This window comes from Monodelphis domestica, chromosome 1 (genome assembly GCF_027887165.1).
Source record: "Monodelphis domestica isolate mMonDom1 chromosome 1, mMonDom1.pri, whole genome shotgun sequence".
Classification (NCBI taxonomy): domain Eukaryota; kingdom Metazoa; phylum Chordata; class Mammalia; order Didelphimorphia; family Didelphidae; genus Monodelphis; species Monodelphis domestica.
In genome coordinates, this window is record NC_077227.1 from 193,356,257 (window position 1) to 193,381,603 (window position 25,347).

Below are 25,347 nucleotides of genomic sequence, written 5' to 3' on the forward strand. Positions count from 1 at the left end.
TATGAATTTATGATTTATAAACCTTGCAGAAAATAATTTCTGGGAGGAAGTGTCATAAATAAGAAGATACACAATTATATCCACTGGTCACTTTAATATAAGCTGGAAAATAATTTAAATTTGAAGGTCATCTTTAAAAGCATATCATGTAAATAAGACAATCTTTACTGAAGAGGATTTACTCATTTTTCAGTTATGTTTGATTTTTCATGACTCCTTCGTTGAGAGTTTTCTTGGCAAAGATATTGGAGTGGTTTGCCATTTCCTTCTGTAGCTCATTCTATAGATGCAGAAACTGAGATAAATACTGTTAAATGATTTACCCAAGAACATACAGCTAATAAGTATCTGAGGTCAAATTTGAACTCGGCTCCTCCTGCCTCAAGGCCTAGCACTTGATCTACTGTATGACTTATATGCCCCAGTTTGACCAATAGTTATAGAAAAAGACTGGCTTCACACTTTTATAGAACCTCTGAAATTGCTTAGATACGCTTACAAACTTTCTTGTCAGTGAAACAGTAATGTTTTTAATTTCAAGCATAATTAGTGATTTCTCTCAACTACAGGGCCAAGAATATGTGTAGAAGAAACAGATGACTTTTCATAGATGTGGGGATAGGAACTAGACTTATGATTTCCTTTATGGGTGAATGTATATTCTCTTTACTATAGGGAAACCTTAGTTGAAAATACTCCCTTGATCATTGCAGGTTGACACCTTCTTTACAAGATGCCTAGAGCATTGAATGCCAAATGACCTAACATGGGTCACACAACCAGTATGTGTTAGAGATAGGACTTGAACTCAGATCCTTCTGGCTTTGAGGCCAGCTCCCTAGTCACTATGCCATGTCTCTATTTCATAGACATATTTAGTTTTAATGTATCTTAAATGTATGAACCCATACAGTATATTTTGCCTGAATTTACAGTTTTCCTAGTTTCTGCAATAATAACTTTAATTCAACAAAAAAAATTTATGAAAAGAAAATGATGTTCAAGGCATAGTGCTAGGGATTCAAAGATAAAAGACAGTTGTTGTCCTCAAGGAGCTTACAATCTAATGGGATTGGGGATTGGGATAATGTCTATATACAAAAGAGACATTTCTGACTGCCAAATAAAACATACCTTTCATTTTTAAACCATTTATAGAACAGACACTTGCTGAACACTTGCTAAAATGTAATGCCTTTTGATAAGTATTTGGTATACAGAGGAATAAATATGTCTAGAGGAAGATAATTACAATAGTAATTGGAACTCTCAACTATTTCACAGTGGTGCCAATTAAAGGAATTGAGAATGTTTAATCTGGGAAAGAAAAACTGTAGTGGGGAACATCATAGCCGTCTCTAAAGGTTATCATGTGTAAGTTAGAGAAATCTTACTCTGTATAACTTCAGAGTAAAGAAAGTTAGAACCAAATAATAAATCAATAGATTCCCCCCAAACTTATTAGATTTTCCAAAAATAGAATGAACTGTCTTCTGAGCTAGTAACTTCTTTATTACTGAAGGTATTCAAGTAATTGCAAGGTGACAAGTTACTATTGATATTCTTATTTTTTCAAAGATTAAAATCTTAGAGAGGGGATTAAATTAGTTTACCTCTAAAGATCATCTCATGTTTATTTTATCATTCTTTTCTATGGGAAATACAACTAAAATGATAAAAGAATAATACAGAAGTAACTTAAAAAAAACCCTTAACTTCTGTCTTAGAATCAATACTTTGTATTGGTTCCAATGCAGAACAACTAGGCAATGGGAGCTAACTGATTTGCCCAGCTATTAAATGCCTGAAGGCAGATTTGAACCCAGGGCCTCCTATATTTAGGCTGGACTCTCAATCCACTGAACCACCTAGCTGTACCCTAGATAACTTTTTAAAACTTCTTCTTCTAAATCAGATAGGATTTAGGAGTAGAAGAAATTTTGTAGCAGGAGTTCTTTATCTGGTGTCACTGAACTTATGTTCTGGGGGAAAAAATATATATATATAGAGAAAGATAATTATTTCAGTTATAACCAGTCCTTTTTGTAATATTACATAATTTATACATTTAAAAACATCATTCTCAGAAGGAGTCCATAAGATTGACCAGACTGCTGAAAGGATCATTGATACAAACAAAAAATAAGAATCTCTGCTTTAAAGAATTTAATTTCACTCCCTCAAGACTTTTTCATGATAAGAAAAAGAACAGAGATCTAACCCCAGTTTCTCTGAGCATAGATCCAGTGCCATTAAAATTCACCTTAACTCATTATATTTTATAAATCTGTATATGATACCAAGATTTAGGCTGCTTTTGTTTTTACCACAACTGATCATTTTAAATCATTTGAATAGAACTAAATTGGTAATGAAATAAGTCTTCATTGTGTGGATTAAATGAGATAAAGATAGAGATAACTGGTATCATTAAATTTTAGCAGCCAAAAGAATAGATTGATACTGGCTACCTTCTATTCAACTTTCTTCCTCCCCCTTCTTTGCCCTCTTTTTCTTTAAAATAGGCTGACCAGAGTCCCACTGAGCAGGATGATAGAACTCCTGGACGACTCCAAGCTGTGTGGCCACCTCCAAAGACAAAAGACGAAGAAGAAAAAGTAGGATTGAAGTACACTGAAGCAGGTAAACTCAAAGGGGAATGGTGCCCATGGTGCCACAAACCTCTCATAACAACTGGGGATTTTGTTTTGTTTTTAAAGCTGTTAATCAGATCTAATCTCCACTGGATTTTTGTATTTTATTGTAAAAAATGTCATGTTATACCTTTGCTTCTGAGACTCCCTATTATAGAGAATATCCAACTCTTGTTAGTAAGTCTGTTCTAGAAGAAGAATAAATGCAGCGAAGTGAACGAAGCCCTCAGTGTAGAAAACTCTGGTGTTGCATTGGTATTGATTAGAGTGTATAAATTACAAATTCCCTGGGAAACTGAGAGTTTGGCTACCATGCAGTTTGTTAATGAGATCAGGTAGGGATGCTTTCTTTTGTGGATGATGGGGAGAATGTACTTTAGAGTATTGATTCTCTAGAGCTGTAATCTGATGTGCTGTGTTTTAGGGCAATGCTTTAGTGCTGGAGGAAAGTTGGGCCAAGTGAATGTACAGATACTTTATCAGTTGCTCCTTCTCTTTTGTCATGCAGTGAATTATTTATTCGAAGACTAGTTCTAAATCTGCTGGGAAATGCCCCAACCACTTTGCTATGCACTTTGAGAGAAAGGAAGTCTAGGTAAACAACCCATTGAGTAGAGCTTACAAATGGAGACTTCCACATAAGTGAAATGCAGTAATTTGTGTTTGCTTTGTGTTTGCTTTGTTGCATTTTTGCATATATATTTGTAGGTATTTTTTTAAATAAAGAAACCTTTTGGTGGCAGGAATGTGAATAAGTTCATGACTGAATATTGTCTATTTACAGATCAATTCTTTCATGTCATAATGATTTTCTTTAAAAACAAACAAACATAAACTCTTATCTTCTGTCTTAGAATTGATTCTAGCATATTGATTCCTAGGCAGAAGAGCTGTAAGAGTTAGACAGTTGGAGTTAAGTGACTTGCCCAGGTTCCCACAGGTAGTAAGTTTCTGAGGTCACATTTGAACCCAGGACCTAGGCCTGACTCTCCATCATTGAGCCACCTAGCTGCCTCTCCCTAAGATTGTCTAAATTTATGTACATATTTCTTAACCAGCACATGACCCAGGGTTTTGACCCAGGAAACCAATATCTGAGGAATTTTAATTTGCTGTGGAGCAACAAATGTCTCCTATATTTCATTTTGTGGTCATATGAAGGCAACTGACCCCAGGATTTCTTTGCCAAGGTTCCACATATATATATATGTGTGTGTGTGTGTGTATGTATATATATATGGGATTAGACTCTAGGATATGTTACCCCCTTCTGTATGACCTCATGCAATGGTAGGACTATTCTATGTCCCACCAACCACACAGGCAACAGTTTCAGCTAGTTACAGTTCATTTACATATGTATTTTCCCTCTAATCATAAATAGCCATTGTAAGTATATAGAATTTGAGAAATAACATAATTTGGTGATTTTGCACAATGAATCATCTTTCATTAAGTTTCTAAAAGGGTCAAGGCTTATCATATCACTCTTCAAAAACTTAGGCTCAGACAAAAAATTTTGCCTCAATAATTTTCAATGATTAACATCTGAATAAGACCTTTGAGACTACTTCAAAAACCTTTTCTCTCAGGTTTAATTCCGAAGAGTTAGAATCTCTGTAGCTAAGCCTAACACTAATGTTTTGCTACTTGAATCCTCTTACAGCAAATTTGGAAAATGAAATATGGTTATCTTAGATAGCAATATTATATCTCTTACTTAGTGATACTATAACTTTTTCTCTAGATCCCATTATTTGGCTACTTGGAAAGAGTATCCTAATGAAGTTTAGTGATCTGACAGAATTCTATTGGATGACATTAATGAACTTGGACTATGACCTGATTTTACCTCTCGTTTTCCCGTGGATATAAAAATGAATAATTTCTGATAAAGTATTTGTCAAGGAGATTAAAAGGAACGTATTCCCCGAGTTTCTTCCTCATTTTTTTCTATTTCTCTTGTTTTCTCTTCCCACTACCCAAACCATCATTAGTCTTTTCTAGTTCCATTTAACATGCCTGAGGCAAATGCTAACTAGATCTTCTTGGCTTAGCCCTTGATGGGTAATATGACCTCTTCTTTCTGAAGCTTATACTGGTACTAGGTCTTTATCACTAGGCACCAAAAGGCTAGGTAGCTGTCTTACTCTCAACCTGACATCTGTTTATTGCTTTTAACATGACCTCACCTTCCTCTTTCTCTTAGGCTAAGTCTATCTGAACTGATGGACACAAGATGTCTTTTTACTTTACTCATCTGAATCATGGCTTTTGGAGGCTTGAGCCTTTTATCATATGGAAATAAATTGTGTGTTACCAAATGGATCTCTGATCTTTTGGATTCTGGTACTCTCTCCAATGATTCAGACTGAAAACCATCCATTTTTGTCTGTAGTATGTAATTCTTGACCATGTTTTCCCACAATTCCACTGCAGGAGATCCTGCTAAGGGTCCCTTTGCTCTTTCCCAATATGGCCTTCATAGCAGTGCTGAACTCTTGCTTTTGCTTTGTGACAAACCCACTTTCCCCTCTTGTCATACGATTCCCCAATGATATCTTTTACTCCTGTCCTATCGATATCTCATTGTTATATTTAAGCCCTATTAATACTATCTTGAACCTCTCCATCCCCTTCTGGGGTATTTTTTAGTGCTTCAGACACAGACAAGATCAGTATCTCTCTGCTATTTAGCAATACTGGCAAAAATGTTAAAATTGAGTAGATGGGCTTTTACTTTTATGGGAAGATGCTGTTTACTATGTGGCTTTATAATATCTAAAAAGATTTATTGGTCGTATGACAACCAAACCACCCTATCTTCACTGAAATGGACAGAAGCATGGAATATTAGAAAGATAGTTTTGGAGTCAGAAAATCTGGGTTAGAATCCTAGGTGGTCTAGTTCTTACTACTTTTATGAATTGGGCATCATTGGTCAGTTGCATCAATTTCTCCTTCTATTTAAATAAAAAAGAATGGGCCAAAATAGATGTTCTTAAAAGTCCCTTTCAACTCTAAATTTTATTTTCCTTCAGATAATTGGCTAGGTCAATTTGCCAGAGGAGGTCAATCAAACAATTATTTAAATTCCTTTTTCCGCTAGATATTATGTAAAATGCAATCCTTGCCCTAAAAGATTTACAACCTGCTTTAGCAGATTGAAAGCTATTCTTTTGTTCCTATAATACTAATTTGCAGTAAATTATTTGCTCCTTGTGATTTTCTTTGAACTTGTCCACTCATGAAAAAATATAATCTTTGCCTATAATTTTAATGGTTTTTAGAATTATAGATCCTTGCATTTTTATTCATTTTGGAGAATCATACAATTCTGCTCTTGTATCTAGTTAAATCCCAAAGGGGCATGTTTGACTCAAAGTCTTTCCTTATTTTATTGCCTGTACTCAGGGTCAGGTCTAGGTAAATTTGAGAAATAGACAAAGTTACTTTAGAGCAGCAAGGTGATATAGTAGATAGAGTGCTAGACTTGAAAATAGGAAGCTCTGAGTTCAAATTCAGTCTTATTAGCTGTGTGAAATTAGACAATTCACAACTTTCATTTGCCTCAATTTTCTCAACTGTGAAATGGGGATAATAACACCAACATGACCTTCCAGATCAAATAAGACAGTGCTTGCTTTGGCAGTATTTGTACTAAAATAGAAATGATACAGAGAAAGATTAGCATGGTCCATGTGCAAGGACAACATGCAAATTTTTGTAGTATTCCATGAGATAATATTTTTAATTTCTTAACCAAATACAAAGTACATAGCAGGCAATTAATAAATTATTGTTTCCTTTCTTCTTCTTTTTAGCACTTTCCTATTCTGAGCAATCCCTTCCCTTTTGACATATTGGGAATTAAGTTAATACTTTATGCTTGTCCAACCTCACCTGGCATCCTCATGGTTTGTTGTTGCCTTCATCTTCCCTACTGGAAATCTACTTGCACAATGGCTCTTTGTTTTTGGGCTTATTGTGATGGATGCTGGTCTCAGAATATATATGTGAAATGAAAGAATCTCTCTAAATGACCTTTAGGGTCCTTTGTAACTCTTAGTCTATGATCTTCTGAACATTATACCACACTGCAGTTGAATGGCCAACCACAATTCTACAGAACTGAAAGTGGAACACATTATTATTCATTCCCTGACAAATAGGTGATGAACTCAGGTGCTAATTAGGAAATATTTCTTTGGACATGGTTAGTGCAAAGAATTTGTATTGCTTAACTATGCATATCTGTTTTTTTTCTTCTTCCAATAGGATGGAGGTAGGATAGAGAATATATTTTTCATTGAAAAGAATAAATTTAATTTTTAAAAAAAAATTAAACCACACTGACTTTCCAAACATGGCTTAGGAAAGATTCTTTGAACTTGACATCAGAGCTGATTTCTTCTGTCTCATCTTCCTGCTATATTCCAAACTCCTCCAGGATAGGAACTTGTTCTTTTCTTTTTTTTTTTTTTTTGTATTCTTAGTGCTTAATATGGTTAGGTACTTTGAATGTTGTAGGTCCTTAAAATGTATATTGAATTGCCTTGAGCATATGATGCAAATCTATCCATTTTTTTATTAGGTAGTCCTTTGCAAGTTACTTAACTTCCCTGCATATCATTCTTCTCATCTCTAATAGCACTAATAGTGCTGACTTCCTGAGATAGTTGTGGAACCCAAATTAGATTGTAGGGTCATAAATTTATAGGCTGAAGATACTTCAGAAATTATCGGGTCCTATTCCTCCATTTTACAAATGACTAATGTATATAAAGCTTTGCAAACTTTAAAGCTAACATCACTTATTATTACTATTATTCTTACTATTTAAAATGAAGATGTTGACCTGGTTTGGTGGTCAAGATTCTGAGTAATCATTAATATTTGATGAGAAAACTTTCAGGTTATTTTTGAACTGCATAGTCATACTCATGGCAGAGATTACTGATAAAATGGATTTTAGATTTCCCTGTGGCTAAATACAGGCTACAGAAAGGTGATCATTTTGATGACATAATAATGCAAAAGAGGATCTTTGCAAGAGGAAAGAGGTAAACACTCTTAATATTATGGGTATAAAATGATTTTTCTTTGTGCCAATAGCACTAGATCCAAACTATATTTTATGCTATTCTCATTCTTTGTCTCATCTCTAACTTCCTATGCAAAATACCAAGATTGTGATGGTTCCAGAGTAAAAGTCAGTAGTTTTTCCATGGTCTAAAGTAAAATCTGGGTTAGTTAGAAAACTTGGAAATGAGGATGTTCTAATTACCTTGAATCATGTGGTTAATGTACAGTTTAAGTGGAAATGTCTTTCCAACTAGTACTAAAAATCTTTCTTGAAGTATATTAGAATCAGATATCTAGAGCTGAAAGGGACCATATAGTTCATACAGTTTGGAACTTTCACTTTTTGATGTGGAAATTGAGGCCCATACATGTTCAGTCATTTGAGGTCAGTTATTTCTGATCTTTTGTGACCCCAATTAGGGTAATTCTTGGCAAAGATACTGGAGTGGTTTGCCATTTTCTCCTCCAACTCATTTTATAGATCAGGAAAATGAGGCAAAACATGGTTTAGTGACTTTCCCAAAGTCACACAACTAGGAAGTTCCTGAGGCCAGATTTGAACTCAGGAAGAAGAACCTTCTCAAAACTAGGGTTGGCACTTTATTTACTGCACCACCTACCTTTCAAGCTAAATCTTTTGGTTTAAATAGGACTTTGGAATCCCTTAGCAATAAGATAGAACTATCATTACTCTTCCTAGTGAGTCATGTATATTTTAAAATGTTCAACAGGGAGGAATTGAATTTAAATACCCAAGGAGAGCTTTAACTTTGAGGCCCAGAGAACTCAATTGACCTTGACCTATCAGTAATTGGGAATACTCTTTTCACTGTACAATGAAGGCTATTTTTTTTTTTGCTTCAGAATCATAGGCCAAAATAGAATTAGATTATTCTTTTCATGATTGAAGATCTTATAATATCAATTGTAAATCTAGTACCCCAGCTTGTCTCCTGTCTTCCAACCCATTATATGTACAGATATAAAATTTGTTAGATCTAGTTGCCTTGACTGTACACTGAGAGAAGGAGAGTTTAGAAATTATGTTAGTAGTTTTTATTTTTGCAGTGTGAGGGAAGGGGGAAAGAGGCGACTTTACTTCTGATGTGCCTCTTTCTTCTGAAAGTTGACCACTGAAAAATCTGCTTAATTAAAAGTTTATGGATAGTGGTGGTTTTATTGCATATGGTTTTCTTCCCAGAACCAGGATTCAATTGCCTGATAATTTTTTTTCTGCTTGATTCACCCTGAGGGAGGAGAGAATCTCTTCTCTTTTTCTCCCTTCAGTCCTCACCCCTGGTGAATTGACTTCCATTGCTGAAGGTCGCTTGCTTTTTCACTGTGACCAACTTAATGAGAATTTGTTCATTTCTTCAGGGATTTGCTGCAGTATTCTATCTCATGCAGAGCCCTGAGGGGAAATATGGTTAATGTTAATAGAATTGGAATGATACTCTTTGGAGGAATTGAGTATCAATGAAGTATAAATGTAGGAAGATAGGAAAAGCTTCTGTTTATATTCAGAAACAGTCATACCTTTTTCTTCTATATTCATATACAAGTATATACAATTGTAGAGAGTGTATAGAGGAAGAAGTAGTTTTCTTCCCTGATTTTCAATTTTGAGAATATGATTTTTTTGTTATATTGATAATGAAACTCTTACCAAGTATGAAGGCAGGAAGAATTTGAGTTTGAGTACCCAGAGATGCTACTTTCATAGAGGGGATCATCTAGGGTGCTGTATTATATGTTTCATTGGAGATTAGTTTCAAAAGCTTTTGATATTTCATCCTGTACCTTGGCAACCCTACTCAGTTGTTCTGAGCTACTTGTAAAGATCCTGAGAGAAAATGCTGAAATGATCAATCTCCTAATCTGGGTGGGGTTAACAAGCCTTTGGGTTTAAATAGGACTTTGGGATCCCTTAGCTGTAAGATGGAGATATTGTTATTTCTCCTTCTAATGAGTCATGTATACTTATAGTTTCTGGGAAGAAAGATTTGAATTGTAAATATTCAAAGAAAGCTTTAGCTCTGAGTTTTTGAAAATCTTCTTGAAAGTTATATGATCATTCATTGTATCAATGATGATTGGGTTTTGTCCCCCTATAAAGTGGAGGAGCCCAGACTGCATGTTATTTAGGTTTCTCTAGTTTTGCCAAAACTGTTACAACAAGGGGATTTAGTCAGTGAATTTTTAAGGGATAGCACTATTTATGGGTAGGGATGAAGATAAATTGATAGCCTGACTCCTCCAAATGGGGTCTTAAATTTGATACTAAATAAATATGGGAGGATCTCAAAGTGGATACAATTCAATTAAACTTAAATCTGCAAATTCACATTTAATACATACTATATATAAGGCATTCTGATAAGTATTGAGGATACAAAGGTAAAAATATAGCCCCTATCCTCAAGGATTTTATAGTCTAGTAAGCAGGTAGACAATGCAAGTTAGAAAAACAGATTCAATGCATTTGTTCAGTTGTTTTCAGTCTTACTAGACAATGCAAGTTAGAAAAACTGATTCAATGCATTTGTTCAGTTGTTTTCAGTCATGTTCTAGTCTTCCATGATCCCATTTGAGGTTTTGGCAAAGATGCTTGGAGTGGTTTGCCATTTCCTTCTCTGGCTGATTTTGTAAATGGGGAAACTGAGGCAAACAGAGCTTAAATGACTTTCCCAGAGCCACACAGCTAGTAAGTGAGGCTAGATTTCCACCCATGAAAATAAATCTTCCTGACTCTAATCCCTGTACTCTACCCACTATGCCAAAAAGTTCAATAGAACTGAAAAAGGAAGAGGACTTCTATCCACTGGTCTGGGAAACAAGGGAAGGGTATCTTTGAAGAGGTGGCACCTTCAAAAGCATTCTACCTACCCTGAGTCTAGGTGCTAGGCTTACATCAATGGAGAAGGGACAAATAGAAAAATTTTCAATAGGCAAATTCTCAAGGTTATGAATTTCCTAACTAATTTTCAAGTATTTATTAAATTCCCACTCTGTACTAAGTCCTGGGGTTACAAAGGCAAAAATGAAACAATCCCTCCAGTTAAGATGCTTACATCCTAACTGGGAAAGCACCATAAGTATTTCCAGGAATTTCATGTCTCAAACATCTTAGGGAAGTTTTCATCTTTGATAACTGAATGGGACACCTTGTAGATATACCCAATAAATAAAAAGCATAAGGCAGTTTGGGGAAGGCACTAGTGGATTGAGGTATAATGAAAGACTGACTTCATTTAGTCAGAGGTAGTGTATGAGCTTCTGAGTTAATTTTCATGATAAGTGTTTAAGGTAAGATAGTATGTTAGTGTGATAAAATAAGAGTGAGTAATTTAGACTTTCAGAGTATTAAGAGAGCTTAGAACTCAGATAATCTAGTTCTGTAATTTTATAGAGGAAGGAGCTGGAAGAAAGGAAAAGGGACTAAAGTCATATGCTTGCTTCACAGAACAGCTTGCATCCAAAATGGAATTCTGAGTTTTTCAAATACATATGAAGTTAAACAATCTTATAAGGAAAATAGAATAGAAGAGAAACATTAAACATTATATAGAGTGTCTTTTTAAAGTTAGCTCAAGGGATATTTTGAGATCATACTTCTTTACAAGGAGAAGGGCTGGGGATGAGTGACTCATTCTGAATAATGGAGGACAGCATATGAAGACCATACCATGTGCTCTGACTCATCTGCTAATGTTGACTCACTCAGTTCATACCCATCACTTGACCTTGATTTCCCCTTAAAAAAAAGCCAAGAAATGAATTTACTCCATATTTTCTAATGCTGTATATGCTGAACTTGAACCTGAAAAATGTACTTTGAAAAAATGTTCAAAAACACCATCTATTTGGGAACATCTGTAAGATCCAGATGGCTACAGATTCAATTAGCTTTTACTAAGCATTCACATATTAAATAGTTTATTGGAAAGAACACTGCACTGTGAATCAGAATGTTTGGTTTCTTGTTCTAGCTTTGTAACCCTGGACAAATCACTTTACCTCCATGGGCTTTAATTTCTTCATCTATGTGATGAGGGCTGGTGGTAGATGAGATAATTTCTAAGGTCCATTCTGGTTCTAAAAATCTCAGAAAGTTTTGGAATTACATAGATCTATAATTATCTTTGTTTAAAAATTTCTTGATTTAATTTGAATGAGGAAGCTTGATAGAGAAAATACAGATAGGAATCACATGGGAGGAGAAACCAAGAGTAGGTCACAGTCATTATGGGTGGAGAAAGTATCCACACTGATAAAAAAAACAATAAGTCTGTCAACATATAATAATGTATATTAACTATAATAGAATACATAGATAATTATATCCAAAGATCTAATATTTTGCTTGTTGAGGCATTCTTCCTTCATTAACACACCAAAAAAAAAATGACCTTTATAATTTAGTCCATAATCTTTTTTTTTAAACATTATTTTATTTGGTCATTTCCAAACATTATTCATTGGAAACAAAAATCATTTTCTTTTCCTCCCCCCCACCCACCTCTCCCATAGCTGGCGCATGATTCCACTGGGTATCACATGTGTTCTTGACTCGAACCCATTTCCATGTTGTTGGTATTTGCTCTAGAGTGTTCATTTAGAGTCTCTCCTCAGTCATATCCCCTCCACCCCTGTAGTCAAGCAGTTGCTTTCCTTCAGTGTTTTTACCCTCACAGTTTATCTTCTGCTTGTGGATAGTGTTTTTTAGATCCCTGCAGATTGTTCAGGGACATTGCATTGCCACTAATGGAGAAGTCCATTACATTCGATTGTACCACAGTGTATCAGTATCTGTGATTTCCTGGTTCTGCTCCTTTCGCTCTGCATCACTTCCTGGAAGTTGTTCCAGACTCCATGGAATTCCTCCAGTTTATTATTCCTTTGAGCACAATAGTATTCCATCACCAACATATACCACAATTTGTTCAGCCATTCCCCAATTGAAGGGCATCCCCTCATTTTCCAATTTTTGGCCACCACAAAGAGTGCAGCTATGAATATTCTTGTACAAGTTTTTTCCCTTATTATCTCTTTGGGGCACAAACCCAGCAGTGCTATGGCTGGATCAAAGGGCAGACAGTCTTTTATCACCCTTTGGGCATAGTTCCAAATTGCCCTCCAGAATGGTTGGATCAATTCACAACTCCACCAGCAATAGTCCATAATCTTTAATCATTGCTCTGGCCCAAAAAAAAAAAAATAGTACTTGCTCCCAAAACTGATGTTGAACCTCCCTAAATTTAGGTGAACAGCTTTTTAAATGGAAAGAAGGGAAAAAGGAGGAAAAAGAAGGGGAAGAAAAGAAGGAAGGAAACAAGGAGCTATAAAGTGCTGATTATGTGCCATGTGCTATGCCTTGGCTTTACCAATATCACATTTGATCTTCATAACAATCCTGGGAGATAGGTAGTACATACAAACCATTACTTGGATCATAACCAAAATCTTTCTAACTTAGTAGGTTCTGCTGGACCTACTAAATAAATGGATGGAAAAGCATTAAAAAGTACCAATCACTGGGGAGGCAAATACAGAAACTTTTTCCTTTAATAGAGGGGAAATCATAAATGGAAGAGTAGTAGCCAACAAGGAATATTTTGGATGGAAAAGTTATAGGAATGGTGAATCGAGCCAGAGGGGAACAGATTGGTACACCTTTTCCAAAGGCAATGACAATACTGATTATGGTTCCATTATGAAAAAGAATATGTTAAAGATATGTTGAGAGTATAAGGAAGCAGAGGATGCTTTGGTGGCAAGGCAACTGGTGGCCAAGGAGTAAAGTGAATCTTGGTCTGCTTGACTTTCAACTCAGTGTTCTTTTTACTATTCCACATTGCCTTGTTTAGGGAGTAAAGTTATTTCTGATGGGTGTCAGTAGGGACCAATAGTTCTAAAGATGAGATCAGTGTAGGGAAAGTAACCAAAAAAAAGGTGTATTTGGAATATAGTGTCAGTAGGAGGAGGAATAAATGAGCATGTTAAGATAGTAAGTTATAGGAGGGCAAGGGCCATACATATCTTTTATGTTTATTTTGTTTAGGGTTTCCATTTTATTTAGACTAGGATGCTCCATCTTGCCTAGAGTGAAAGTGGAGCAGCTTCTCCTACATCAGTCCCATGATTAATAAGCAGATATACATGACCTGCATCATTTCATACCTTCTTATGCAGTTTGGTGGCTCTACAATCCCTAGAATTTACCATATTAGTGTTTGATAGGTTTAAGCTTTAGCACTACTTCACTTTGGAACTATTGAGCTCAAGAATTCATCAGCCTCAGCCTCCCTGGTAACAGGCATGCTTTACACCATATCTTAATTTTGTATCTCCTCTGTTTCTAAGATATGCTTTCTAAACTAATATTAGCTTGATAGAAACTTGCTGAATTTGAATGGAATTGAATAAGCATGTTGACAGGTAAAGGATTATATGGCTTTGTATCTAATGTTTGATGGCAAAGAGTCAATGTAAGAGTGTGATAGCCATTTTAGGAATTTGAACTAGACTAGGAGATAAAATTTAAAAGTCCTGGGGCAAAAAATGTTCCCAGTGACATTTTGAACAGATGGGAAATAGGCAGTGAGAAGTGGTAAAAGATGAAAAATATGAGTCATTACCTTCCAGAAGTTTATTGTTCAACAGAGGAAGGGGTAGTGATCAGGCTATGATAAAACATGCCAACAGAACCTAATGAGAAGTATTGGTAGTGTGAACAAAGAGGTTGGGATAAATGGGAAGAGAAGACAATAATCATTTTTTGTAGTGCCTACTATGAGATTGGCACTGTGCTAAAGGATTTTTGCAGATATCTCATTTGATCCTCACAATAACTCTGCAAGATGTGATTATTCTCCCCAATTTATTGGGTATACTGAGTTTCCTCAACTATAAATAAGCTTGAGAAAAAATGGCAAAACACTCCAATATCATTTCCAAGGGAACCCCAAATGGGATTATGAAGAGTTGGACACAACTGAAAAAAATTGAACAACAAATGGGTCACACCACTACTATATGAGACCATATTTGAACTTGAATATTTCTGATTCTAGACCCAGAGATCTATCCACTGCACCACCAGGTGCCTCTATAGTATATTTTATGATATGTGCTAAAAGAAATAATGAGGATTTGGGTATCTCTCCATCTGGTACAACTTTACTCTTTGCTTTTAGAAAAGCCACAGGGCTAGAAATAGATAACAAATTTTAAGATCCCTAGATGTAAGCCTTCCTTTAGATTAGTTAAACTATGTCCATGTCTACCCTTTAACATGTCTGATCCAATTCTGATATTTTAAAACTATCCTAAGTTGCTGCCAATCACAGCAGGTTCCTAAAGGATAATGAAGAAGGGATATATAATAGGTAATAGAAATTAGTTTAATAGAGAAGGACAAGAGAGAATTGAGCGACATATCTAAGATTCCAGCTAATTTTCTTGAGAGGCTCAGTTGCAAGTATTTTTCCTTACTTTTTCTGCGTTTTGTTATTGTTGCTTAATTCTTTTGCTATGTCCAATTCATCAAGACTGTATTTGAGGCTTTCTTAACAAAAATACAAGAGTGGTTTACCATTGCCCTCTCCAGCTCATTTTACAGCTGAGGAAACTAAGGCAAAGAAGATTGAGTGATTTGCGCAGAGTCACATAACGAGTAAGTGTCTGAGGCCAGATTTGAACCTGGATGAATCCTCCTGACCCATCAGTCTATCCCCTGAGCCACCTAGCTGCCCCAGTATATCTGCCTTTAGATATATATTGGTGTCTTAGCTTTACCCACTGCCTTTGATGTCAACTGTAGATGAGTATCCATGTATTGAAAAATGTCAGAAAAAGATTATTAAAAATTTTACTGACATGCAATCTAGAAAAAAATTATTCAACACAAGGAAGTCATATCATCAAGCTACCTTCCAGCTCTTCCCTTTGAACTGTTATTTACTATAAATGATCTAGCATCTTTCTAGAAGGAGGCAGTGTACCTAGTTCGCTACACTTGGAGTCAGGAAGACCTGTATTCACATTCTTCCTAAGACACTTACTAGTTGTGTGACCACAAATAAGGTGGAATAATGTCTTTGAGTCTCAATTTCTTCATTATAAAACGAGTCATATTTGTAATCCCTAACTTCATAAGACTTGTTAAACTCATTTGAGACAATGTGGAAGGAAGGAAAGAAAGGAAAAATTTATTAAGTATCTACTATGTGCCAGGTTCTATGTTAAGTACTTTATAAATATTATTTTATTTTATCCCTACAACAACCCTGCCAGGTGGGTGCTATTATTATCTGCTTTTTTAAAGTTGAGGAAACTGATGCAGACAAAGGTTAAGTGACTTGCCCAGCGTCTCACACATAGTAAATGTCTGAGATCACATTTGAACTCAGTTCTTCCTGACTCCAGACTTAGGACCTCATTTAGTTCCTAAAACTCAGGTCCTCTGATTGCCAAGTTCAAAACTCTACTTCACTATTTCACCTCCTACTTTGTAAACATAAAAGTGCTATATAAATACTGGAAACTGCTATTTTTAATTGGAAATATTAGTCACTTTATTTGTATAATTCCAAATTGCTTTTCAAAATTCTCCAAACTCACAGCTTCACCAGCAATGTGTTAGTATACCTCTATTTGCACAATCTGTCCACCTCTTACTATTCCCATATTTTGTCATTCTTGTCCATTTGCTGGGTATGAGGTTAAAGCTCAGTTTTACTTTGATTTGAATTTTCCTTATTGTTAGTAATGTAGAGCATTCTTTCACATGGTGGTTGTTGTTTTTAACCTTCACCTTCTATCTTAGAACTGACACTAAATATATACTACTAGGTGCCAGTTCCAAGGCACAAGAGCAGTAAGGGTTAGGCATTTGGGGTTAAGTGACTTGCCCGGGGTCACACAGATAGTGTCTGAGGGCATCTTTGAACCCAGGACCCCCTGTCTCCAGGCCTGGCTCTCAACCCACTGAGTCTCCTAGCTTCTCCCTTGCTCCATTTTAAAGTTTTTTAATTTTTTTCTAGATTGCATGTTAGTAAAAATTTTAATAATCTTTTTCTGACATTTTTCAATACATGTTCTCTCTCTTCCACCCCTTGTCCTTCCCCAAGACATCAGGTAATATAATATAGGTTGTACATATACAATATACAATAAATATTTCCATGTTCATCATATTGTGAAAGAAGACACATATCGCTTACATGAGAGAAAAATTCATGGAGGAGAAACATGCTTCAGTTTTTGTTCAGACACTTTCAGTTCCTTCTATAGCAGTGGATTCCTTTTTCATCCTTGGAGTTGTCCTGGATTCTTGCATTGTGTGATAATATCAGTTAATCATCATACTTTACTACTGTTACTGTATAAAACATTCCCCTGGTTCTGCTCACTTCACTTTCCATCACTTTATGTCTTTCCAAGTTTTTTGTGATTATCTTGTTTGTCATTTCTTATGGAATAACAGTATTTCATTACAATCAGTCCAAGGTCATAATTGCTAGCCTGTTTTGTATGTTTTGGCTGAAGCATAGTAGATTCTGTTCCAGCCCTCTACTTTTACTCTGTGTATGTCTCACTGCTTTAAATGGGTTTCTTGTAGACAGCGTATTGTAGGAGGAAATACTATTTGTATACAGGATATCAAGAGCTCCATATTTTCCTTCTTTTTTAGAATGCTTCTGTATTATCATTGGGAGTGCTCCCTGTCCAGTAAAGCCTTGAAGGTGATAGGAATGATGATGTATTTAGGTGAAAAAGAAAGCTGAGTTCTTATTACTGTCACTGATAAACTATGAAACATTAAGAAAGTCACTTTACCAATGTGTATTTTTTTCATAAGATCATAAGATAATAAATATGAACTTAGGATATTAGAGGTCAAGTCCAACTCTCCTTTTACAAATGAGGAAATTGAGGCTCAGAGGGGTTAAATGTCTTGCCAGTGGTTATACAGCTAGTAAAATTTTAAGACAGAATTTGAACCCAGACCTGACTCCAAGGTCAGTGGCCCTATTCCCTACATCCCATTGCCTCATTCTTTTTTCTTTTTTTAACTACTAAACTCTACCTTAGAATCATTACTAAATATCAATTTCAACTCATAAGAACTGTAAAGACTAGACAATTGAATTTAAGTAACTCACCAGCATCACATATCTAGGAAGTATTGGAGTGTGGATTTGAAGCCAAGACCTCTCATCTCCAGGCCTGGATCTCTATCTGCTGAACCACCTAGTTTCCCCTCCTCATTGTTTTTTCCTTTCTATCTACTCAGTGGAAAATTGTTATATTCCCTATACCTCACCTGGTTGGCATACAGATAAATGATATATTAAAATTGAACTTCAATGGGGAAATAAGGTGCTATAGAAACTTTAGATCTCTTAAGAGGCACCTCGATATACAGAGTGATTAGATTAGAATGCTGGTGTTTCCCATTTTCTTACTGTGTGGCCTTAATCAAGTCATTTAACATCACGGATTCTCAATTTCTCATTTATAAAATTGGGGTGGGGATGTTCACAGATCAATTGCTTTGCCTTAGCTATTCTAACTGTGTGCTCGGTCATATCAAAAATACCATTCAGGAGAATCCTAGTAATGTCCTCTTCGTATAGAGACAGACTATTAAGTATTAATTAGAGAAGAAAATATATACAGGGTTTAAAAAATTTTCCTAAAAAATTTTCTATTCTCCTGGACATAGCATTTGTCTTCTGACATTGATATTGCTTCCACTGGGGTATTGCTTAAATTCATGTTGATAATGTGTAAAAGTCTGGATTTTTAAAAGAACCTTACTTGTGAGTTTATTTTTTAAAGCAAAGATATAGTCCATTATGAAGTCAAAGAAGGTTTTGGGGCATAGCTCTGGGTTCCTATTCAAGGAACATGTGAAATAGGTAAGAAATTATGGTGCAACTAGAAATTTTGTTTAAGAAGTCAGGTCTTAGAAAAATCTGCTATAGTCGGTCACACCCAGATGAGAGCAACAAATAAAAGAATCACTGGACATATTCTCAACCTTAAGCTGTTGAGGAGTTAGTAAGTAGAGTAGAAGAGCACTAGCTAGTGTTGAAATCCAATAGGAATGGAAATCCAATGGTTTTCAGATGGATCCTCTGTGCTCTTCTGCAATAATACTATCTCTACTTGGAACAAAGCCTCTCTCCTCCCTATATTGCTATTCTAGACAAGCAAAATGAGACTTTGGAAAAGTGCTGCTATTGTGTATTGAACTTCATGGTAGAGCTAGGATAACTCCTTGGGGATTTCCTTTGACTTAGTTAGAATGCACATTCTCTCTGGCGTAATCTTAGAAGGTGTAGGTAAATGGTCTTGACATCAGAGTTACCAGTGCTCATAGATGATATCAAACTTCTTTATTAAGTGAGATTTGGTGTCTAATTCACTGGTGGTAGTAATATATCCTTGTTGCAAATAATTTCACCTATTCCTAGATTAGGTTCATTCTTATATAAGTGCATGCATCCAGTTTTCATTATCTTTGGAAAGGGTGAATGAGACCATACATAAAGAGAGCCTATGGATAGTTTCAAAGTTTATTTTATCTGATAGTTTAATCTCTTCTCACTTGATGCATAATCAGAGTGACCAAAGACAAGTATTCATAACACTTTAGGGTTTACAAAACATTTACTTAGTTATTGCCAAGTGAGGCAGATAGTTTTGGTTCCTCACTTTACCAATGAGGAAATCGAGGTTCAGAGAGTGATATCCCCAGTGTCACATGACTAGCAAATAATAGAGATAGCATTCAAAATCAAGCTTTCTGTTTTAAGATCCTGATCTTTCTTCTGAATCACAAATGGGAATTATTTGAATTTCACCTCTTGTTATTTTATCCATTCTCTGCTAGAAATGTCACACAGCTATGAAATGTATTGTCATTTATGCATTGTCAGGAAGATATTCTATAAGTTGAATGACGAGTCCTCTGACACTATCTGATGATATATTGATATATGTATCAATATATCATAAGCAGAGAGAAGCCTTACTCTTGTTATTCAATTTATTTAATATTATTAAACACTTATTATTTGCAGTTCATTGTACGAGATGGTGAAAAATAAAGATAAATGAGAGACAATCTCTGTTGTATTGGGAGTTCATTGGAAGAGGAAGAGGAAGAGGGGGAGAAATACTACATGGCATATATAAAGCAATAGGTTGTATAAGTATTGTATAAATGGATCTCCATTTATACAGTATTATTAGCATCATTTGACAGATATGGAAACTGAAGCACAGAGAGCTTTGACTTCAGGTCATAAAGATAAGAAGAGGCAGAGCCTGAATTTCAATTAAGATCTTCTGCCTCTAAACTCATGGCTCTTTCTACTATACCACATGTGAGAGAATTTGATATTCCTACAGAACAAGTATCCCCAAACTCATACAGTTTTCAACTATTTAAAAAATCTAGATGAAGGCCTTTGGCATGCCCAAAAGTCTTGTATACCCGTATATAATAGTGAATCATGTTTTGTGTTCTCTGTTTTGCATAGTTCATTACCACCTAATAGTCACCTAGTAAATATTTGTTGAATTGATGAGTAATTATGGTATAAATAATTGAACAGATATACTGGTAAAAAGTTTTATGCCAGAATTAGTGCTTTTCTAGAAATGGAAACACAATGACATTGAATAATACATTGTTCCTCTGATGTCTGTTGCCACATATTGCCCTTTTTTCTAATAGCAAAGAATAAAGAATTCCAGGGAGCATGGAATAGTCCAGTTATTTCTTCCTCATGCCATCATGATGTGAATATTTCCTAAGAACTTTGTATAGTATAGTGGCAAGAGTATGGGACTGGAGTCAGAGAACCCTGGCACAAATCCTACTTCCAACCATTTCAATAATTACATATTCTTCTAGGCCTGACCAAGTTCTGTTTTGTCTCTTAATTCTTTCTTGAATACCTACCTCATATTCTCTCCCTATCTACTAAACTTCTTTAATACTTACTACTTATATAGTTGTTGTTGGAAAGACCTATGTTCAAATACAACCTCAGATATTTACTAACTGTGTGACTCTATTTGACTTCAGACTCAAATTTCTGAATTTAATTTTAATTAAATTGTAAAATGGAGGTAATGATAGCATCTTCCTCATAGGGTTATTGTGAGGATAAACAGATATTTGTAAATTACTTTGCAGAGTTCAAAGCACCAAAGAAATGCTAGGTATTATTATCTTATTCTCCTCCCCTTTTATGAAAGGAGATAGGGTATTCTAAACTTTTATTGTTTAACTTTTGCCTAATGTTATCATTCCAATTAGGTTGCAGGCTAGAGAAAGGCAGTGTTATACAGTTGAAGGAATATTGATCCTGGAGTCAGAACCCAAATTTGAATTTCACTTCTACCACTTATTAGCTTATACCCTTGGGCAACTCTAACTTCTCCAGACCTCAGTTTTCTCATATGATAGAAGAAAACTATCTCTATTTCTTGCCTTAAAGAGTAATTGTAGAAAAGCATATTGTAAACTTAATTAGCAAAAAAAAAAAGCCAATTGCTATCATTTCACTAATTCAGAGATCTGACTTCAGTAATGTAGATACCTCACACTCTCACAGATTTTACTTTCCTTTGCTATTGCTAAAAATCCATCACACCTTTTGCTTTCTGATAACAAACTTTTCTGAATTTGGCTAGCCTGGTATTCAGACAAAAGACACCGCCTGTCATTTCTTGACCTCTACTTTTTCAGAAACTTTGTAACATGGTAGGAGTCATCAGAGCAAGAAAATATAGCTAGATGGCAGATAATAATAAAAAATATAAAAGCTGGCATAACCTTCATGAATCCAGAATCTCTTCCATGCTAACATAGTCACAGAGAAGGACTTGCATGGAGGACAAAAAGTGTAAGATCTAAGACAACATTCATATGGATGCTGTGATCTTGCCTCATCAATCAAGAGATTTCTTTAGGCATATTAAATTTATAACTATATGGAGAAAGGATTGAATAAAAAGAAGAGATGGGATTCAGAGAACCTAATTGGATGGCCATTGTAGTATGTAAGACATCCTCTTGTTAAAAGAAAGGCCTTCAGACAACATTTAATTTATTTGAAGTAAAAAGGTATTTCTTAAAGTCAATAAAGTAAACACAGTGGGATCTTGCAATCCTTTGTCTTGAGTGATTATAAACAATAATGGGTAATTATGAACTATAATAAGCTATAGTGGAATATGATGTGAAAACTTACTCTTTTCTATTGTTTTTTTAAATCTACAGTTTCTATCTATTTTTATTCTATTAGTTATCCTTCAATTTTATTCACAAATAAATTGGTTCCATTGACAAAGGTGGATATCTCACTGAAATTTCCTTAGACTGCTCTCTCAGTTCTATGAGATGATACTTTTCATAATCTTGTATCCTTATCACAAAGATGCCAAGATCATAGCTTTAGAACTATAAGAAATAGAGGCCAAAGGAGATTAAGTGACTTGCCCAGAATCATGCAAATAATAAATGTCAGAAGAGAGCTTTTAAGCTAGGTCATTTGACTCTAGAGACAGTGCCCTTTACACTATACTCGGCTGCTTACTTTTTATTCTTAACTTGTGTTACAGTTGACTGCTGTATTTCTCTGCTAAGCAAAGAAGCAAAATCTTGGCTGACCAAAGTGCTTTATAGGCTCTTTTGTTTTCCTCATTATGGCAAATGATTTACAAAATAGGATCATAGATAAAGAACTGGAAAGGACCCAGAGGCCATATTTTTCCAACCCCCTCATTTTAGAAATTAGAAAACTGGGACCTGTAGACAGCAGTTAAATTTCTATATGAAATTGTTTTAATTATTCTGTTCTTTATTTTATCCGTGTCTCATTTTTCATGATTGATAACTTGTTTAAATAGGTCTGAGAGGCAGTCTTTACATTAAATGCCATATTTTTTCATTTAATTATACTTCTAGCTTTGTATTAACTTTCATCTTTGCTGTAATAAATCAGTGGTCATACTGTACAGATACAGCTGGTTCAGAACTAACTCCCATATCAGGTTTTTTCCCCTCCTGTCTGTTAAAATATAGTCAATTTCACTTTTGTATAATATTACTTAGTGCTTGTTATCTCTGTCTATCAATTCTTCTCTCAAGGTATTTGTGATGTATAAGTCTTCTCTCAAGGTATTTGTGATGTATAAGCATGAAGTAAGAAGCGAGTAAAAAAATTAAACCCTTATTATGTAACAAGCACTATGTGTATAAAAATAGAGAATAATTGAAATGTCCCTGTGCCCTCTCCCTTGTCTTCTAATTGAGAGAGACCACATATAAAAATTATAAAATTTTTCAGCTGTCTGATGGGTACAAAGCCTGTACAGTGACAATGTAGATGATGATAAGATCTATGAATTCTTCAGTTAATATCAAAGAGTAGATGACAAAACCAGGGGGTTGCAGGGTAAAGCACAGGACAGATGGTAAGTACTGAATGATCTTAATCAGTAATGGCAGAGTGAATAGTTAAAATTTGATGGTCTTCCATGTCTAATAGGAAGGAGAAGATTTGGTGACACCCATCTCATCCCAGCCATGAGATCTAGGGTAATAATAGGGGGAGAAAGATTTGGTGGGGGAGGACCTGACTATCTCTAAAAAATTGTGTAGTCTGTAAGTCTTTCATTTCACTTTTTTTTTCCTTCTAAATCTTTACCTTCTATTTTAGAATCAGTGCTAAGGCAGAAGAATAGTAAGGACTAAGCAAATGGGGTTAAGTTACTTACTCATGGTCACAGAGTTAGAAAGTATACAGGTATGGATCTCTATCCATTGAACCACCTAGTTGTCCCTCACTTATTCTTCTTCATCAATATTTTCTAAAATCTCATTTTTTTCAGCATGATAGAATCTATCCAAGTTTTCATTTTACCCACAAGCTTTTGATAATTCAAGATCATCACTACATCATGATAAGACAGTAGAATAGGACTTTGTGGAGACATTAGATCTCTAAATAATCAATTACTAAAAGCAGTCATCTTATTATCTACCTGTGGAATGGTATATAGAATATTAACTATAAAAGAAGAATAGGATAGTGACTTTTCCCAGGATATGACTATCTTAATTCTACTTAAAAAAGGTGAAATGAATGAGTTCATGATGATGATGATATTGATAATCTTTGTCTTTTTACCAAAGTACTCCTTTGATGCTATATGTCTTGAAGATGACCTTGGGCTTTTGAGGGCTTTACCAGCTGTGTAAAATCTCAAGTCCTATTAAGTTGAAATGGTTTTGGACATGGGCCCAAAGACAAACTGTCCCCTAAGAATCAGCCTTGATAAATTCAAAAAAGTTCTTCTACCAAAGTTTGGAGACCAAGTGATGAATTGTGTGAACATAGTCACTCATTTAATCTTAAGTTTACTAAGTAAGAATTGCATTATTCAGTGGAAGGATCAGTGAAATCAAACATTCTGGAGGACTGAATTGCCTTACACAAACAATTTATTAAATATTTTCAGTCCATGACTTCAAGCTGCTTGCATTACATTTTAATTGGTGAAGACAAAACATAAAGTGGAGTTAAAAGAGAAGAAAGAACATATTGGCTTATAAAGTTAAAATGATGATTAATTGAGTCATAAGAGAGTTGATTGAAATGCTATTTCCAGAGACAATGGCAGGATTGGTTTGATTATAGTCCTTAGTCCTAGAACAGGGAGGAGTGACAAGATACTAGTAATCCTCATTCACTAGCAATCATACCAATTAAGAACAGAACTCCTGGGCAGTACTTCACATCTTCTTGTGTACAGTAATTTGACATTTCCTTCCTTGATTTATTTTACAGATGAGGAAACTGAAGAAAATAGGGTTAGTAGGGGTCTAAGGCTACATTTGCTATAAAATGTATTATAGGATGGAATATTTTATTCTTTGCACCAAATTTGCCTGAATTGTGTAGTCATTGTTCTCTAAAACTGTTGCCTTGATGGGTAGATAACATGTAAAAGTAATATATTAGATATGATCTCCCTTTTCAGCATTTATCAATAAATTAAATTTTTCAGTAGCACTAGGTAGTGAAATTGGTTAGTTTTTTAAGAGTTAGCATTGACTTTTAAACATCTATTGTATTTTATAGATGTAGAAGGAAAAATGTTTCCAAAATCAAACCCTATCTTTAGGTTTACCTTTATATTCAAGGAAATAGAAAGAGTTCTATCCCTAGGCTTACTCTGAAGTTCTTTACTCTTCTGGTGAAAGAGGTGATTTTTACCACCCTTCCCATGACCCCCAAAGATGGAAGCTTGGGATTGTGGATAGATTATTGGATGTCGAAGTAAGGAAAACTTATGTTCAAATGTGATTTATTAGCCCACTTAACCTCTGTAAATCCTAATTTGTAAAGTGGGAACAATAATACCTGTATACAATGCTTACCTCAAGAGGACTGTCACGAAGAGAAAAAGAGAACAAGCATAAAACATACTGTAAACTTTAAAGTGATAACAATTTTATTGTTATTTTAGGTGGAATACTTGCTCTTCATAAAATGATACATGAGATTTGCCACTTGGA

General features: G+C 35.0%; 1 protein-coding gene and 1 pseudogene across 3 annotated transcripts in view; both read left to right on the top strand.

Annotated features, from left to right (window-relative positions):
• Positions 1–25,347, top strand: part of FMN1 (formin 1) — a 588,141-nt gene that overhangs the window by 226,208 nt on the left and 336,586 nt on the right. For all 3 annotated transcript variants that reach the window (XM_056810223.1, XM_056810225.1, XM_056810224.1), the window contains one exon: positions 2,526–2,643. In XM_056810223.1, coding sequence (XP_056666201.1) covers positions 2,526–2,643 — 118 coding nt within the window. The remainder of the gene's footprint in view (positions 1–2,525; positions 2,644–25,347) is intronic.
• LOC130456664 (U6 spliceosomal RNA) lies at positions 6,291–6,406 on the top strand (annotated as a pseudogene).